The 20,491-nt window shown below is 49.8% G+C and overlaps 1 protein-coding gene across 1 annotated transcript in view; it reads left to right on the top strand.

Annotated features, from left to right (window-relative positions):
- The first annotated feature begins 4,987 nt into the window (after nucleotides 1-4,987).
- Nucleotides 4,988-20,491, top strand: part of CYTH4 (cytohesin 4) — a 156,633-nt gene continuing 141,129 nt past the window's right edge. The window contains exon 1 of the mRNA XM_075321755.1: nucleotides 4,988-5,418. Coding sequence (XP_075177870.1) covers nucleotides 5,322-5,418 — 97 coding nt within the window. The 5' untranslated portion in view covers nucleotides 4,988-5,321. The remainder of the gene's footprint in view (nucleotides 5,419-20,491) is intronic.

Raw genomic sequence — 20,491 nt, 5'->3', positions numbered from 1 at the left:
CACCACTACACCCCTATATACTACACCTGTATTATACTACACTCCCTCCATATACCTGTAATATACTACACCCCCATATACACCTGTATTATACTACACCACTATATAATACACCTCCGATATACTACATCATTACACCCCTATATACTACACCTGTAATATACTACATCACTACACCCCATATACTACACCTGTAATATAGTACACCTCCAATATACTACACCTCCATATAGCACACCTGTAATATACTACACCTCCATATAGTACACCTGTAATATACTACATCACTACACCCCATATACTACACCTGTAATATAGTACACCCCAATATAGTACACCTGTAATATACTACACCTCCATATAGCACACCTGTAATATACTACACCTCCATATAGCACACCTGTAATATACTACACCTCCATATAGCACACCTGTAATATACTACACCTCCATATAGCACACCTGTAATATACTACACCTCCATATAGCACACCTGTAATATACTACACCTCCATATAGCACACCTGTAATATACTACACCTCCATATAGAACACCTGTAATATACTACACCTCCATATAGTACACCTGTAATATACTACACCTCCATATAGTACACCTGTAATATACTACACCTCCATATAGTACACCTGTAATATACTACACCTCCATAGAGCACACCTGTAATATACACCTCCATATAGCACACCTGTAATATACTACACCTCCATATAGTACACCTGTAATATACTACACCTCCATATAGCACACCTGTAATATACTACATCACTATACCCCCATATACTACACCACTATATACTCCTCCATATAGCACACCTGTAATATACTACACCCCCATATGTCACACACCCTGCTCCCCATACAGCCTGCACCCCCATATCACACACACTACACCCCATACAGCCTGCACCCCCATATCACACACACTACACCCCCATATGTCACACACCCTGCCCACATATCTCACCCTGCCTGTACCCCAACTTACCCCTCTCAAACACTCTGCACCCCTTCACATCCTTCTGTCAGTCTGCAGCCCTCATATGCCACTCACCCTGCAACTCCATCTTCCCTCATATGCACTCACCCTGCAGCTCCATCTTCCCTCATATGCCACTCACCCTGCAGCCCCCCTCCCCCTCATGTCCCCTCTTTTCTCATTACCAGTCATCGTGTGTCCACATCTCCTTCAGGATTCAGTATCTTTGCTTTCTGCCCGGCATCCTGTGTCTCCTTCCACACAGTCACATGGGCGTGACATCATCGCAGGTCCTGCAAGATGAATTATTCCGTCTGCTGTGCTGCTTCTTCTCCTGCCAGGCGGCAACTTTTGAAATGACACACGCAGCGCAGTACTGACAACTTCAGAGCGCGCGCGTGTGTCACTGACAATTAGTGCCGGCAGGGAACAGAGGAAAGACTCCTGCGTTCCGCTGCCTGCACTGACTGTGCGGACCTGCACAGGATCTCTCCCTGCTCGGCACGCTGCAGCCCGGCTCCACTGCACCGGCTGAAGACGGGCGGGCCGGTCACAGAGAGCAGGCGGGCCGGATGTGGCCCGCGGGCCGCCCCTTGCCCAGGTCTGCTCTAGAGGCTAGCAAAGTAAAAGCTATCACTGGCAACTCCCTGAGCTGAGAGAGTTGTCTTTATAGCAGTGGAAATTAGTAAACACAGAACAGTTGATTCCAGCTTTTAGCAAGAGTTTAGGAGACCAAACAGATTACTTAACCCTAGCAGCACTGGATTCAAGAGAATTTGCCCAGCCAGCAGTATTAAAGGGAACCTGTCACAAGATTAGTCGACTATAAGCTGCGGCCAACACCACTGAGCTCTTATATACAGCATTCCAGAATGCTCTATCTAAGCGCCCAGGCTGCTATGTAGTAAAAAACACTTTTATAATACTCACCTAAGGGGCGGTCCTGTCCGATGGGTTTCGCTTCTCTCCAGTCCGTCACCTCTTCTCTACAGTGATCACCATCCTTCTTCTTCTGAGGCCTAAGTACATTCGCATGCAGACTCAGGGCAGATCAAAGTATTGTAGTGCGCATGCGTGGGTGGTCTTTAACCTTTCCTTGTGCCTGAGCATTACAGTACTTTGATCTGCCCTCAGCAGAGCACATCATAGTGTGCATGCACAGGACCGCAATGTCAGCCTGTGTGGATAACACATCATCCACACTGGGCTGGGAAGAAGGAGGATAGAGATCTCAGCAGAGTTAAGGTGATGGAACGGAGAGAAGAGGTGCCAGACCGCCCTTGAGGTGAATATTATAAAAGTGTTTTTACATTATACAGCGCAGCTTGGGCTCCTATATACAGCATTCTGGAATACTGTATATATAAGAGCTCAGTGGTGCTGGCAGCAGCTTATAGTCAACAAATATGGTGACAGGTTCCCTTTAACCTGTGCAAGTGTGCTTGAAGACCATGGCTGCGATCTCCTGACGCTATAAATAGGAGTAACCACTCTCTGTTGTGGGACCCTCGTGACATCTATGTTGTGAAACGCACCAGTCACTCACTCCTGCAGCAATGCACGCATAACAAGACACTGCCCCATGCTTCATGTTTAGGATGATGTCCCTTGGCTGGCAACCCTCCTCCTTTTTTCCTTCCATACATCTATGCTCCCAAGAAACCTGACTTTTTTCTTTTGGAGCAGTGTCTTCATGCTTGCTGAGCTGCTTTTTACTTCATGTACTGATATTGATTCTTTTGTACCTTCGTCCCCTAGCCTCTTCATATGGACCATGTAGATACTGTTGAATAGAATGGTGGAGCAGAGAGCCATCAACTCCCGGTTGCACCACGTGAAAATCCAAACAGTATCAGTCCCTTGAAGCTGTGCCCATGCAGAATCACATTTTGTGACAAATTATATTTTGGTGAAAGGTAAGAGGGTAGATCCAGGCAACTACCGTCCAGTAAGCCTGACATCAGTAGTATGCAAAGTTTTTGAGGGCATTTTAAGGGATGACATGCAAAAATATATTGCAGAAAATAATATGATAACTGACAAACAGCATGGATTCATGAAAGATAAGTCATGTCTAACCAACCTGTTGGGGTTCTATGAGGGGGTAAGTGCAAACCTGGATATTGGTAATGCAGCTGATGTGATTTATTTGGACTTTGCAAAGGCATTTGATACTGTACCACACAATAGCCTTATACTAAAGCTCCAGAAGCAAGGACTAGGGGAAACTATATGCAACTGGGTAAGGAATTGGCTAAAAGATAGGAAACAAAGAGTAGTCATAAATGGAACATTCTCTATATGGGCCATAGTCAGCAGTGGGGGCCGCAGGGATCTGTGCTTGGACCGATTCTTTTTACTCTCTTTATTAATGACCTTGTGGATGGGATTGATAGTAAAGTGTCAGTCTTTGCTGATGACACCAAACTATGTAGGATATTAAAAACTGACCTGGATAGTACAATATTACAAAAAGATCTGGATAAGATGTCAGAATGGGCAGATACTTGGCAAATGAGATTTAATGTTGATAAATGTAAAGTAATGCACCTAGGACGGAGTAATCCTATAGCTGCGTATACATTAAATGGAAGTAAACTCGGGACTACAGAACAGGAGAAGGACTTGGGGATTCTCATTACAAATAAGCTGAGCAGCAGCGCTCAATGTCAGGCAGCAGCTGCTAAAGCAAACAAGATTTTAGGGTGTATAAAAAGAGAGATTAGATCCGGTGATCCCAACGTATTGTTACCCCTCTATAAATCACTTGTAAGGCCACATCTGGAATACGGGATCCAGTTTTGGGCTCCACATTTTAAAAAGGACATTCAGAAGTTAGAGTCAGTTCAAAGGCGGGCAACTAGACTATTACAAGGAATGGAGGCCGCCCATATGATGACAGGTTGAAAAAGTTAGATATGTTTAGCTTAGAAAAAAGACGTCTCAGAGGAGATCTCATGTATATGTATAAATACATGTGTGGTCAATATAAAGGACTGGCACATGACTTATTTCTTCCAAAGACAGTACTAAGGACCAGGGGGCACTCACTGCGAGTGGAAGAAAAGCGATTCCGACACCTAAATAGGAAAGGATTCTTTACAGTTAGGGCAGTCAGACTGTGGAATACACTACCACAAGAGGTAGTAATGGCAGATACTATAACAGCTTTTATATCAGGGCTGGATGATTTCCTCAGTACACAAAACATTGTTGGTTATAAATGACTTAGTGACTAAATGTAGAACTGGTGGAGGAAGGTTGAACTAGATGGACCTAGGTCTTTTTTCAACCTAAGTAACTATGTAACTATGTAACTATGTGAAATAGATAAATATGTTGTGTCGTATATGTAAAATAACAAAATCTATTTTTTTTTTTCAAATTTTATTGCACAAATTTCAAATTTCCAAAAAGTGTCCCATATCAACATGTGTATTGCTTTGTTTTAACAATGCCATATTTAATTGCATTTATCTGGGTGTCCTTATTTTCTTTTACCCTGCACCAAAATCATTTGTTCGTTGATTGGTTGATTGACTGGTTGACGCCTTTCTTGTCTCCCACCTTCTTATCAAGTCACAGAAATGAGCAACACACGAGAAGATCCTGCTTGAGAATAGAAAAACATCTGCTTTTAGAGAACTTGTGGTTTGCAGAAAAAAGGAACTTGCAGGGAGGGGTGGGCTCGAAACAGATATGTAGAGATGAGAGTTTAAAGGAAAGGTAGACAGATTTGGCCACCAAAAAAAACTTACCTTTGCGAAAACCTCAAAATAAAAGAATAAACAGGAAACAGTAACCGGACCAGAGGGCTACTTTCCTGGTTCATAAATGAATGATCTGTGTATAGGTTAGGTGATGGCGAGGCAGGGTTAGGAAGTGTGACTTCAACAAACTTAGCGTTAACCACAATCTGCATGTCCTCTTCCTGTTAGTAGGATCCTACTCTGTCACCAGCTCGTGTGTGCACCGACACTGTGACGGGACCAACTTTAGAGTCACTGAAGTATGTTGCGGTGCAGGACAAAGGACGCCGGGTGACTTGATTTGTATATTGTGCAAGCAGATTGCAGAAGAAAGATAAAGGCAGAAGCAATTCTTAGACAATTAGATGCACTCAACTTAATTCACGGGAATCATGGATAAGTCAATTGTGAAGAAGTAGAGAAGATATTTCATAATGAAAAGCAAAGATCAAAAGAGATAAAACTAGAATAAAGACTGGATGGAGAATTAGTAATAACCGGATAGTAACGACTTGGAGTCGTCTTGGTACAAAGAGTACAAAAAATATATAAAAATATTATAATATTATATTAAATGGGGAGCAGAGACACAGCAAGATATCTAATGCCATCATCAGGGTCACCTATGACAGAAAGAGGGGTCCAGCTCTTAATGGAAGACCAGGAAAATGGTGAGTGCCCTTTTAATTTACTACTACAGGAAAGGACTTTTTGATGTTGTCATTGTTATGTATGTCATGTTTTGGTTTCTCTGCAACTGCCTTATCATTTTGATGATTAATGTGACTTGCAAAGATTACTGGAGAAACAATATACACTATACGGAGAGAAGTATAGAAACACCTACGTAGTATACCTACAGGAGCTTCCATGATTAAGACATTCACAATGTCGAAATGCGTTGGTATTCTTACTTTTGCTTCATATCTGACGCTGCCAGTACCTGTACAAATTTTTAATCTTATGTTCTAATAAAGAAGTAGTTTTTATCCATCCTTACCTGTTGGTTCCACTAGATTTCTTCAGTTTGTTGATTTTATAGAGGAGCTTTTATCACATTTCATCCTAAATCCATAGACAATAATATTTAGTTCCAAGAAAAGTCCAAAAAAAGGATCCAGCACATAAAACCATAAACATTTATTTCAGCCTTTAAAAAACATTACATGGAACGTTCATAAGACAAATAAAACCATCACCGTTCTGGATTTTGACTCTTAAGGCCGCTTTACACTCTACGATTTATCTAACGATCTCATGAGCGACGTGACACGCCCAGATCGTAGTTACAATTTGCCGAGATCGCACATAGGTCGTTTATTAGCGGTCACACGTAACGATCTCAAAAACGACACAACATTGTTCAGCAATATATTGTTTGACCGAGGCGGTCGTTTTGATGTTATTCGTCGTTGGCAGGGTGTCAAACATAGCAATATGTCTGCTGCGATCCAAACAACAAACAATATTTTGAAAGTGAACGACGTGTCAACGATCAACGATTTTCACCCTATTTGTGATCGTTCGGAGTCGCTCGTAGGTGTCACACGCAACGACGTCACTAACGATGCCGGATGTGCGTCATGGAAACCGTGACCCCGCCAACATATCGTCAGATAAATCGTAGCATGTAACGCCGCCTTTAGTCATAACTGGATATGCCGCCTCGAAACGCGTAAACTAGAACTGTGATAGTTTTTATCGCCTTATAGACTTTCCATGAATATTTTTTTAAAGGATGAAAAAAATGTTTATGGTTTATATGCTGGATCCTTAGACTTTTCTTAGACCTATTGGAATTTTGGATCTGTGCACCTTACCGACAGGTGAGCTGGATTTCCCTATTTCATAGCCTTTAATAATATTTAGTTGGTCGCTTTGAAGTTATAACAGCTTCCACTTTTTTGGGGAAAACTTACTACAAGATTTTAGAGGTGTCTGTGAGAATTTTGTCCATTCATGGAGAAGAATATTTGTGAGGTCAGACACTGATGTCAGAGGGCAGGTCTGGGCTCACAATCTCAGTTCTTCTTCAATCCAAAGGTGTTTGATGGGGATGAGGTCCAGCAGGTTCTGTGTGGCCGGTCAGGTTCTTCCACACCAAACTCCCCCAACCATGGCTTTCCAACACTTACTGGGCTCAGCCATAGGGCCCTTCCCTATGAGCTCAGTCATAGGGAACTGAAAAGGATTTACCTCAAAGTCTTCCTGCAAAGTTAGAAGCTACAAGTGTCCAAAATTTTTAGGGATCTTAAAACATTGAGAATTCCCTACAGTGAAACTATGTGGTCTAGGCCGACCCCTTAAAAACAACCCTGTAGAACTATCCATCCTCCAGAAAACTGTACAGCTTGTACACCACAGTGAGGCAGGTCACGTTCTCCTGTTATCCACTACACTCAGACTCATTCATCAGATAACAAATAAAGCTCAATTTGTCACTGCATGGAACTCAAGAGTCCAGGGGCAGCTGCTTTACACCACTCCATGCAAGGCATGGCATTGTGCTTGGTGATGTAAGGCGATGTGACTGCCATGGAAATCCATGCCCTGAAGCTCCTGCTGATTTTAATGCTAGAGGAGGCTTTGACTCTGCAATATGTTTGTCCAGAAAGTGTAGTTTGACCCTTCTTCATTCCCTATAAACAACTACAGATGGGGACACATGAGAACCAGAAGCAAACTTTAGACTACCAATGTCTATGGCCTGCCCGATGTCTGCAGGGAAGCTGCGAGGCATTGTGTTTTCGTCACAAACATGTGGGTGACTATATTTTGTTTTGATTAGAATCCTATTAGAAGATTGCTTTGTTTAGCAATTCTCATATATTCTGAAAGTGTCTCTGATGTGGACCTTTTTGTAAGTTCTTGCCCACACCGCCAACCATAAAATTTTGCAAGCTCCTTGTTATGAGATATTTTGTGTCTTCTGCTTTGTGGTTCTTTGCACTTTACACAATATTCCAAGATTTTTATTTTCTGTGATCCCTTAGTTAAGCGGGGTTTACACGCTGCGACAACCCCAGCATTGGCTAGCGATGTCAAGCACGATAGCACCCACCCCCGTCGTACGTGCGATATTGTGTGATCGCTGCCGTAGCGAACATTATCGCTACGGCAGCGTCACACACACATACCTGCTCTGCGACGTCGCTCTAGCCGGCGATCCGCCTCCTTTCTAAGGGGGCGGTTCGTGCGGCATCACAGCGACGTCACACGGCAGGCGTCCAATAGAAGCGGAGGGGCGGAGAGGATCGGGACATAACATTCCGCCTACCTCCTTCCTTCCGCATTGCCGGTGGAGGCAGGTAAGGAGATGTTCATCGCTCCTGCGGTGTCACACACAGTGTTGTGTGCTGCCGCAGGAACGAGGAACAACATCGCTAATAAGCAGAGAACGATTTTTAGTTTCAGGAAGACCTCTCCGCGGCAAACGATTATGACCGCTTTTGCGATCGTTTAAGGTCGCTCGTACTTGTCACACACTGCGATATCGTTAATGACGCCGGATGTGCGTCACAAACACCGTGACCCCGACGATAATTCATTAACGATATCGTAGCGTGTAAACCCCGCTTTAGAGTCTGAGGTCATGTTATATGTTCAAGGTAGTTGTCGCGGGCGGGGAGGAGGGTGTCAGCACTGCGCTCACCCCCACTGCTCGGGTCCGGCTGCTGCTGCTCAGTGGTGGCTCGAGCGGTGGGCCGGATCCCGGGGGTTCTCGAGCGGCGCTCCTCGCCCGTGAGTGAAAAGGGGTTGGTGTTTTGGGAAATAAAGTCTATTGTCCGTGACGCCACCCACGGTTGTGGTGATTGAGTGTACACCACCGCTGCTCTATATGGGGATCCCGGAGATGGTGAGGCGGAGCAGCCAGTTGTTGTGTTGTCCCTCCGTGGGTAGGGGTTGGTGATCCCGGGGCCCAGTGAGGTGCAGGGGCGCAGGGGCAGCGCTGTGCCTTGCGGCACTGAGGTACTCACTCAGCCAGTAAACACGACACAGTTCTCGGTAAACAAACGGCTGGTTGGACGGGTCCCTCGGACGGTTCACGGTGCTGCGGTTCCCTGCAGTTAGCGGTGACGGTCTCTTCCCTGCACCTTTGAAATGTCTGTTTGGTAGCGATGGGTTCCCACCGGTTACCCGCTCCCCGGCTACAATCTGGACCGGAGGAGCCACTCTCTTGCCCGCAGGCGCCGGCCCTGGGAAACTGGTGCCTTGGCGGTGGCGGTGTTTCCCCGTTGTGGTTGGACCTTTGCCGTCAATCAGCACTTGCTTGTTGGGAGACGGACGTCCCCTTCACTAACGGATTTGGCAATTTACGGCGACTCCAAGCCTTGCCGGGATCCGAAAGGCCCCTGCCCTGGTGCTGACTGCCCTTTGTATACTGCTTCAGACCCCCGGGCACACAGCCTCCGTGGTCCTTCCAGCAACCTCCAGACAGTCCCACTGCAGACCTTCACCGCCGTCTGCTGACCTTGCTGACTCCGTCCGGGCACACAGCCACAGACCAACTTCAGGCTTTCTGTCACTTCCACTGATGTTTCACTTCACTCTAGCTCCCTCCTGAGCTACACTCTGTTTACTTAGCTCCTCACTCAAGCTCCTCCTGAGCTAATCTCCGTTCACCTCCTAACTCAAGCTCCTCCTGAGCTAATCTCTACGGTTCTTCCTGCCTCCAGGGCTGTGAACTCCTTGGTGGGCGGACACCAACTGCCTGGCTCCACCCCCTGGTGTGGACACCAGCCCCTGGAGGAAGGCAACAAGGATTTTTAGGTTAGCTGATGTACCTGCAGGGAATGTGGGGTGCGTGTGGTGTTGTGACCTGTGACCCCTGGCTTGCCCAGGGCGTCACATTCCCCCTTAGCAAAACGCAGACCGTCCTCGGGCTGCCCGTCCAACACCGGTTTTATTTTCCTTTTTGTTTTCTGTAAAGCATAAAAGGGTATAACATGGTAAACGGTAACATATATACATTTTTAATGAATCTTCCCTTAACGGGAGGCACATTGCTTAAACGTTGCATAACGGTTTACGGTTACGGTTTCCGCTCTCTCCCACCCAAGCAACCTGGCCCTGATGCTGCCCCTAAAGCCCAGGCAGCACCCCTTGACCCACAGTCCAGCACACGGTACCCGAGCGGGATCTGTCCTTCCCCTCCAGAGGGTAGCCACCGGTTCCTTTGGTGGCTGGGCCCCAGCCTGCTCTGCTGAGGGCCCTCCCTCCAACCTGCCTCTCCGGAGGTGGCATTGCGGAAACGGTAACGGCAAACAACATATTTACAAGCCACTTAACGTTTGTGGGTGCCCTGCAAGTTCACGGGCTTGTCCATGGATAGTTCCCATGCAAAACTTTTAAACGGTCCCCACGGGGACAACGGTGCCGGCTCCGGCCGGTTCAATCACAAATATAATCTGGTGACTTTCACGGTATCATCATTTTTCATCATTTCAAACTTTTAAACAAACAAACTCTGGTGGTCCCAACGGGGACTGGACAACGGTGCTCCGCTGCCCTTGAGGCGGCTACCACCGCAGGGGGTCGGCCCACTCCGGGACCGAGCGGTACATGGGGTTTTCTTCCCACTGGCAGTTCAACCCCGAACCGCTAACAGCCGTTAGGAATGGCGGCGGAGGCGGCATGCTTGGGACCTCTTCCTCCATCAACGACATTCTCTCCGGACCCCCAGTCACGGTGCTGATGTCCGTCTCCCACTCAATCAGGGCCGGTTCTGGGGTTTGGGTGGACTGATCGCGACGCGGCACGGCTGCAGCGGCCCCTTGCTCACAGGCCCCCACTACGGCAACCATCCTTCGCATCTCTGCCTTCCAATCCATCAACTGCTGCAGGCTCTGCGCGCTCACCTTCACGCAGAATCGGCCCAACTCCCGCTCCAGCCACGCAGCGGTCCCGGCGGTGAGCTCACCCGGGCCGCAGTCCTCAAAAGCTACTCCGCCTCGTTTCCCCCAGAGCTTGGGTACTCCGGTGGCGGGTAGTCCCGCACTCCACTTCGAAGACGCCGCCATCTCTCCATCTGCGTCCCCCTTAGCTTCTTTCCGGCCACCCCCCTTTCGGGGCGGAGTTCTGGCCTTCGCGCCTCGGCTGCTCGAGAAGACGCTCGAGTGGGAACTTTTCGCGCCAAAGATGGCGGCTTCTGAAATTTTTCTGCCGGATATCTCCGGCGGTCACAAGGCGCACCTCTACCAAACGGCAGAGCGGTAAGATCCTGTTCGTGACGCCAAGTTGTCGCGGGCGGGGAGGAGGGTGTCAGCACTGCGCTCACCCCCACTGCTCGGGTCCGGCTGCTGCTGCTCAGTGGTGGCTCGAGCGGTGGGCCGGATCCCGGGGGTTCTCGAGCGGCGCTCCTCGCCCGTGAGTGAAAAGGGGTTGGTGTTTTGGGAAATAAAGTCTATTGTCCGTGACGCCACCCACGGTTGTGGTGATTGAGTGTACACCACCGCTGCTCTATATGGGGATCCCGGGGATGGTGAGGCGGAGCAGCCAGTTGTTGTGTTGTCCCTCCGTGGGTAGGGGTTGGTGATCCCGGGGCCCAGTGAGGTGCAGGGGCGCAGGGGCAGCGCTGTGCCTTGCGGCACTGAGGTACTCACTCAGCCAGTAAACACGACACAGTTCTCGGTAAACAAACGGCTGGTTGGACGGGTCCCTCGGACGGTTCACGGTGCTGCGGTTCCCTGCAGTTAGCGGTGACGGTCTCTTCCCTGCACCTTGGAAATGTCTGTTTGGTAGCGATGGGTTCCCACCGGTTACCCGCTCCCCGGCTACAATCTGGACCGGAGGAGCCACTCTCTTGCCCGCAGGCGCCGGCCCTGGGAAACTGGTGCCTTGGCGGTGGCGGTGTTTCCCCGTTGTGGTTGGACCTTTGCCGTCAATCAGGACTTGCTTGTTGGGAGACGGACGTCCCCTTCACTAACGGATTTGGCAATTTACGGAATTGACTCCAAGCCTTGCCGGGATCCGAAAGGCCCCTGCCCTGGTGCTGACTGCCCTTTGTATACTGCTCCAGACCCCCGGGCACACAGCCTCCGTGGTCCTTCCAGCAACCTCCAGACAGTCCCACTGCAGACCTTCACCGCCGTCTGCTGACCTTGCTGACTCCGTCCGGGCACACAGCCACAGACCAACTTAAGGCTTTCTGTCACTTCCACTGATGTTTCACTTCACTCTAGCTCCCTCCTGAGCTACACTCTGTTTACTTAGCTCCTCACTCAAGCTCCTCCTGAGCTAATCTCCGTTCACCTCCTAACTCAAGCTCCTCCTGAGCTAATCTCTACGGTTCTTCCTGCCTCCAGGGCTGTGAACTCCTTGGTGGGCGGACACCAACCGCCTGGCTCCACCCCCTGGTGTGGACACCAGCCCCTGGAGGAAGGCAACAAGGATTTTTAGGTTAGCTGATGTACCTGCAGGGAATGTGGGGTGCGTGTGGTGTTGTGACCTGTGACCCCTGGCTTGCCCAGGGCGTCACATACACATGGTTAATAGATATCAACAAGCAGAGGTAGTGAATGACGGCACTCAGATAGGGATCCCTTAGTACCCGTAGAAGCGCAGTGTAAGCGCGAAACGGCTGTCGTCCGGCGTGCCCGCACACTCTCTCTCCCCACATGCTTTTGCCTTTAACTTAAAGCAAATAAGGCCGAGTATCCCTATCTGAGTGCCGTCATTCACTACCTCTGCTTGATGCTATCTGCTGACCTCCGTACTGGACTGAGCACCAGAAGAGACCATTATGATCTCCTCTGATGGCTGCAGGCTTCCAACTGTGAGTAATTGAGCATGCACAGCTGTGGTGCCCAGCACTCCTATTTTCATTCACTGGTTAATAGATGTGTAGAGTGCCGCGGAGCGGTAGTCGTGGTTGAGGTGTTAATTCCTGACGCCCCAGCACTCTATATGGCAGACGTGGTTCTTGCTGGACTTCACTATATGAGGAGTACGCTCATGCAGACTGCATGGTGCTAATGGTTTTCCATGTCTAGAACCAGTTGACGACTCGTACCGAATAGGAGACCACCACTTCAGTTTAAAGAACAAGACTTTACCTAATGATTCCTCTTCATCAACTACATACACAAGATAGCGGGCACAAAACGTCCAGCATGTTTCAGTTGTATAAAGCATATTCATACATACTCTCGGTTCCCTCTGGATTGTTTCCGTTCATACTGGTCCTGTAAGTCCCAGCACAATTCAGACTAGCACTATAGTCCAATTCGTGAAAGTTGCTTTACATTTCCATGGCTCCATATCTGTTCTTTATGTAGAGGAGTTGGTCAGGTGGTTTGCCAGAAGAGCCAAAGTTGAGGTCTTAGTTCTCAAGATGCTTAGAGTGACTCTGCCCACGAAAGTCAACTTCGCTCACGCACCAGTACGTTTTGGCCCGTTATCTTTCACCTGTAAGTAACCTGGGGCCCTGTTGCTAGAGTTCCGTCCTCTGCACTCTTCTGCTGGGGGCCGCTCTGTAGGAAGGTCGGTCTCTAGACAAGACATAGTCCTGAATTCAGTCTCAATGACCACTTCACAAATATGTTATCTCAACAGTGGTCTCCTTTCTACTTATTTTTCAACAGATCACCCACTGCATACATCATTGACAATCTTCAGACTATACAGAGAAGCACTTTACTAACTTTCTAGAAGGAAACAGTTTCTCTCCCTATGTACTAACCTCTCATTGTGGGCTAGTCCCAACACTTAAAGGGGTTATCCGGCTTATTTTGCTTTTTTATTATTTACCCTATTGGGCTACATTGGGGCAGGTAAGTAGATAGTGAGCACTTACCTGCCCTGCTGTCAGCCCCTCTCCCCAGGCTCAGAGGGGTCATGTGACTGCTCCTGCTATGATTTTGCTACTTCCGGTCATTTCATGTCAACATGGGCAGGACCATGTTGACATGCAAATCTGCCACTGCATGTTGCCGCCCTGCTGGGCGGGTACAGTGTGATGAGCCCTGCCCCCTCCCTGTTCGCTGCTATCTCTGCCCTGTATGTGCTGGACAAACACAGGGTTGCCCTCTCTGTCTAGGACACCGTAGCGCTGTTTTCCCAACAGTGTCCTCAGTTCATTATGTTGTATGGTGTCTGGGCAACTGTGACCCCTCCTCCCCCATGCGCTGTCTCTGTGATGAATGCAGCCTCCCGTGCTCCTCGCTTCTGAACACAGTCAGAAGCAGGGATGTCACCTGACACCAGCGAACAACAGCACTGAGCTCTGTATAGGACACTGCAATCATCACAGCACGGAGAAGAGACAGCATGCTGCATGGGTGAGAAGGGAGAGCAAGCAGGGGGGGCAGAGAAGAGCGTTCACAGCTGACAGAGAGGGGGGCAGAGAAGAGAGTTCATGGGTGACAGCAGGGGGGCAGAGATGAGACTTCATGGGGGTGAGAGACAGGAGAGTGCTGGGGGGCAGAGGAGACAGTGCAGTGGGAGAGAAGAGAGTGCATGAGGGGGGATTATGTATAATATATATAACTCTAGGTGTGTGTGTTTGTGTGTGTGTGTGTGTGTCCTATAGACTCACATTAGGGGCTATATATAATTTTCATTACATAGTATTCATTTATCTACAGGTGCTGGGGCAGTATACTGACAGGAGGGAATGTGTGTGTGCAGAGGGCGGGCAGAGGGTGTGGCTGGACACTGAGGCCGGGGGCGGTGCCAGCTGTGACTGTGGGTTTGGCAGTCAAACATGTCATGTTAGGTTGTGCTGAATGTAAACAAGGAGCTGCAGAGAATAAAGTGAAAAATCAAGAGAAACAAAAGTTAGAAAACAAAAAAATAATGTAGGGGGTGTTTTATATGACAATACAGCACAGATTAACTTAATTTTTTTTTTTGAGTTTATGTCGGACAACTCCTTTAAAGGGGTTGTCCACTACTTTTACATTTGTAATGGGATCAACAATTCAGACTGCATCATTAATGTAGAAATGGATTTGAATATTGCTTCAGCACTTGCCCACAAGGGGGCAGTGTCAGACTGTGCAACCACAAACACAGAGGTGGGAAATCCCCTACTGCAGCTTGTGTGTTTGAACCAGGAAGAAAAAGTGCGGGAAGGTTGTTCAGCTCCGGAGCCCAGCCAGAGGAGAGCTGCGTGTGGTCTTCCTGAACAGAGGGCTCTTTTGCCACCGGAGTCTTGGAGGAATCACCCTGTGGAAGTGGTTTCTGCCATTCCCGGTCTGCAGGACTTTGTTTTCACCAAGGATCTAACTGGACTGCAGAGCATCGCACCCTGAGTGCAAGTGCAGGGGCTGTGATCTCCCTTCTTCTGTTCGGCGTGCCCCGGAACTAAAAGACTGACTAGAATCCGTTACCAGCGGGAGAAGATCAAAGGAAAAGACCGAGGAGCTGCATCCCTTCAGTGCTGCACCGGGACCCATCATCGTGAGACTCCAGGCCTGCGACGTGGGAGCGGCATCTTCTTCCGGGATAGACTGGTACGTGATTGTAGGGAAAGTTAGGGAAAGTTGCCGCCATTTCTTTGTTGTTTTTTTTCCCTTTCTTCTTGCTGCGTACCCGGAAGGAGTGAAAATCCAGGGACTCCACTATACACATGTGCGCAGATAGTTCGGTTGATTGTATTATAAATATGCTTCCTAGTAAAGAAATGTTACTACCGGTAAAATCTGAGTATGGGGATTTTGTTGGAATAGAGCATACACACACACCCGCGGCCCTACCACCGGTCGCTTCATGTGGCGTAGTCGGCAGGATGTGTGACCAACAAAATCATCCCCCGGTAGTAACTTATAACCGGACAGCTCCCCCGCCGTCTATTGTCAATCAGGTGAGAAAGTTTGACGGACGGAACTATCCTGTAACTGAATGGACTGAACAACTTAAGATAGTGGGGGAAATGTATAACACTGATCCTAAGACCTTAGCAGAAATGGCCATGCTAACATTAGAGGGGGAAGCGTGGACGACAGTCAGGCTGGAGACGGTTAGGGGCCAGCGTACGTTGGATGACTTGGTGCGGGTGCTGGAGAACACCTATGGGCCGACCACATATGCGGGAACATTGCGCTATATGTTCTTCCGGCGTACTCAGCTCGAGTCGGAGGACATTCCTCAATATGCCAATGCCCTTCAAGTGCTGCTAGAACAAGCCTGTAGAAAAGAAGAACAGATAGCTAGTACGGGTGCCCGTTACCTGGTGTTGAGAGATCAGTTCGTGACCGGATTGAGAGACCCGTACCTTAACCGCTCATTGCAAGATCTACTCCGGATAAATCCGGCCTTTACGTTCGCTGAGGTCAAACAAGAAGCTATAGAACGTTCAAGGGGACCTGTCGTGGAGACACAGACATATACCGCGGCTTGCAGGTCCATATCTGGCATCGGGACCCCGAACAGCGACACGGAAGAACTGAAGCAGATGGTGGCAGAGTTGCAGAAACAGGTGTTACAGCTCACCCTAGACCAACAGGCGGGCCGGCAAGTGAGACAACAACCCAGCCGGCCGATAGGAAGATGCTGGACATGCGGCGACCCCCGCCATAGAGCAAACCGTTGCCCCCAGAACTTTCAAGTTCATCCACGGTCCGATCTACCAGAACCAGCAAGTCATGTCCCACAACAGCGGCCGCCTTTAAACTAGACGCCCCTGCCAAAGAGGCTCACTCGGCAGGGGAGGCCAAAGAGAGGGGTGTGGGAAAACAGAGCCAGCCATGGAGCAAACTTGCATCAAATAGCCCCACCCTGGAAGTATTACTGGAAGGGATCGCCGTACAAGGGTTAATGGATACTGGGTCTCAGGTATCCACCATCTCCGAGCAGTTCTACGAAGAATGTCTAAAGCCGCGGGTTGCCTATGACCCTGATACCGCCATCAAGATCAAAGCAGCCAATAATCTACCCATTCCGGTGACGGGAGTTGCCTGGATGAACACTGAAATCTGTGGCCAAGATCTCGGGAAGAGAGGGATAATCGTGGTCAGGGAAGGCTTTGGATCAGAAATGCCCATGATTATTGGGATGAACATCTTGAAAGACCTGAATCTGGTGTTGTTTACCAAGAGGGGGCCCAAGTACTGGCAAGAAGTGACCGCACATAGGGCCACCCGCCGTGCCTTTCAGCAAGTGGTCCGGACCTGCAACCTCCAGCGAATGACCGAAGAACAACTGCCGCTGGCCACGATCGCCGTACCCCGCCATACTAGGATCACCTTACTGGCTGGGAAAGAGACAGTTATCTCACTACCCCTTAGCACCATGAGACAGCTTGAAGGCGTGGAGGTGCTGATTGAGCCACGCACCCCAAAGGAAGGGAAGCTGAATCCACTAGTCGCTCGAACTCTAGCAGTAGTGAGAAAGGGAAGAATTCCTGTCAGGCTGGGCAACACGGCTAACGTGAGCGTTGACCTAGAAGCCGGGACACAGCTCGCCCGAGTCTACACTCTAACCGAGGAGGTGAACCCTATGAGCCCCCTCCAGTTTGTACCGTCTACAGAGGGAGAATGGACAGTGACGGTCTCTGCCATGGCCGCTGTCGCGGGTGACACCAACACGGGGCGAGAACTACGAGAGAAGTGTCAGTTGGACGTATCCCAATACTCCAAACGGGAGGTGTCCCAGGTGGAAGAGCTACTTCAAGAGCATCAGGCGTCCTTTGCCCGGCATGACACCGACTTTGGGTGCACCACCAGTATCAAGCACGAAATCCCCACCGATGACACTGCTCCTATCCGTGAAAGGTACCGCCAAATACCTCCCCAGCAATACCAAGAAGTGAAAAATCTCCTGAATTCCATGTTACACGCTGGAGTGGTACGAGAAAGCCAGAGCCCCTGGGCTGCACCGATGGTGTTAGTCAAGAAGAAGGACGGATCCCTGAGATTCTGTGTGGACTACCGCCGTTTGAATGCTTGTACCATCCGGGACTCATACCCTTTGCCAAGGATCGAAGAATCCCTGACAGCCCTGAAGAAAGCCAAATACTTCTCTTCGTTGGATCTGGCCAGCGGATATTGGCAGGTACCTATGCATGAGAAAGATAGAGAGAAGACTGCTTTCATCTTACCCATGGGCCTGTATGAGTTCGACCGGATGCCCTTTGGTCTGAACAACGCGCCTGGGACTTTCCAGCGGCTGATGGAGCGCTGCTTGGGAGACTTCAACTTCGACTTCACCCTCATCTACCTGGACGACATTGTAGTCTATTCGGCCACATTTGAAGAACACCTGCAGCAGCTGGGCTGTGTGTTCAGTAGGTTGAGAGAACATGGCCTGAAGTTGAAACCCAGCAAGTGCCGTCTTCTGCAGCCCGAGATCAATTACCTGGGCCACCGGATCTCAGCCGAAGGTGTCCAGCCATCTTCAGAGAAGATAGCCGCCGTACGGGATTGACCGCAGCCCACAAACGTCAAGGAGGTCAGGGCTTTCCTGGGGTTGGCCGGCTACTACCGCCGGTTCGTCAAAAACTTCGCCCGGCTTGCTTCATCCTTGCATGACCTGCTTTGAGGGACCACCAACAGCCCCAGAGGACGACCCATCAGCTGGGGACCCAGCCAGGAAGAGTCCTTCCAAGCCCTAAAGGGTGTCTTAACGTCTCCCCCCATCCTGGCATATGCGGACTACAACCTGCCCTTCCAACTACACACCGATGCCAGTCTACAGGGTCTAGGGGCAGTACTTTCACAGGTCCAAGAAGGCAAGGAACGGGTCATAGCCTATGCCAGTCGGTCCCTACATGAGGGCGAGAAGAACCCCACCAATTATAGCTCTTTCCGGCTGGAGCTGTTGGCCCTAACGTGGGCTATGGCGGAGACATTTGCAGGATACCTCACGGGGGCTAAAGTACTAGTCCTGACCGATAACAACCCATTGGCCCACTTAGAAAATGCGAAGCTCGGAGTCATGGAGCAGCGTTGGATGGCTCGGCTCTCCAAGTTCAATTACAAGATCAAATATAGGGCTGGAGCTGAGAATCAAAATGCGGACAGTCTGTCTAGAGTGTCATACCCCTTACTCAACCGAGACCGGGATGAAGAATTAGAAGGGGACGAGACGCCTGACTTTGCAAAGCTCGCCCAACAGATGGTGGATTACCGCCAGTTCGTTGTGGGCGAAGCTGGAACTCTAGTGGGGGTCGCCTTGCCACCCCAGGAGTGGTGCAGGCTCCAGGACCAGAACCCTGAATGGGCTCTACTCAAACAATCGGTGAAGCGGCAGCAGAAGCCTCCCGCCGATATACGGGCATGACTGTCTACCGGGACCTTGACCCTGCTCAGTCAGTGGGACCGGCTGATTCTGAGAGAAGGAGTGCTATACCGGAAGGTTCTCTTGTCACACATGCTGGAGGAATGCACACAAGTTGTGGTGCCTGATCAATTGGCCCGTGAGATGGTGGCCCAAGCCCACAAAAGGAATGGACACTTCGGAATAGACAAGACCTTTCGGTGGATTCAACAGTCCATCTATTGTCCGGGGCTCCGCAAGCTGGTTGAAGACGTCTGCCAGACCTGTCACACCTGTGAACTACACAAGTCCCCTGAGCAGCGTGCACCTGTTCAGACAATTAAAACATCCAGGCCCCTTGAGCTGTTGATGGTGGACTATCTGCTGATTGGGACGGCGAGCAGTGGCTATCAGTACTGCCTAGTCATGGTGGATCACTTCACAAAATTCGCTGTCGCGGTCGCTACCAAAGACCAGACGGCTGAATCGGCTGCTCGGGCCATCTGTCGACAGTTCATCCACGTCTACGGGTGCCCGGAGAGGTTGCACTCTGACCAGGGGGCTTGTTTCGAAGGCCGAGTCATCGAAGAGCTGCATCAGATGTATGGGATCCAGAAGTCGAGGACCACTCCTTACCACCCACAAGGGAACGGTGCATGTGAACGCTTCAACCGGACTCTACTCCAGCTGATCCGCACCTTGGCCGATGATAAGAAAGACCAATGGCCCCAATTCCTTCCCGATCTAGTATGGGCCTACAACAACCAGGTCCACTCCGTGACTGGTTACACCCCACACACCCTTCTCTTTGGCCGCCCCGGAAAAGGGGTCCATGACCTGAACCTATTCCGCCCTGGAGATGATGTCTGCCATAACTACCCCTCCTGGCTAAATGCTCACCGACAGAAGATGGAGACTGTACACCGGCTGGTGAGCCAACAAATCCGGGGCCAGATACATGCTGACCCACTCACTTGCAAGAGCAACCCTTGAAGTTAGGACAGCTAGTCTTGCTCCGTATCAAGAAGCCACAAGGGAAACTTCGAGCCAAGTGGGAGACTGAAGTCTACTGGGTAATCGAACGCCCCTACCCCAACGGGCATGTATACCGAGTGCAGGGTGAAGACAGTCGCAACATTCGCACTGTGCACCGAAATATGTTGCGTCCCTGCCGATCCCAGCCTGACTCTCCTACCACAGTACCCGGAGGGGGTGACGCTGCCAACACGACTGACGTCACGGACGTTTCCCAGCATAGTGATCACGTCGACTCTGAGACTGGTGACCCACCTACACAACCCAGTTCTTCCCCCGGAGTGCTGACTGAAGTGGGGCGTAAAGACAGTGACAGGGAAGGAAACAACCGACCCTTGAGACGCACTGACCGCACCACTGCTGGGATCCCGCCTGGGCGGTCTTACAGGGACCAGTATGTATGGCCCACTTCTCAACCAACCCCTGTGACATCTGCAGTCATCGCTGCCTGGGAACCGACGGTAGTTGACAGGGACTGCCAACCTTTAAGTGGGGGGGTATGTAATGGGATCA

Source organism: Anomaloglossus baeobatrachus, chromosome 8, assembly GCF_048569485.1.
Source record: "Anomaloglossus baeobatrachus isolate aAnoBae1 chromosome 8, aAnoBae1.hap1, whole genome shotgun sequence".
Taxonomy (NCBI): Eukaryota; Metazoa; Chordata; class Amphibia; order Anura; family Aromobatidae; genus Anomaloglossus; species Anomaloglossus baeobatrachus.
Note: the sequence above shows the minus strand (reverse complement) of the source record. Positions and strands in the feature narration are given on the sequence as shown.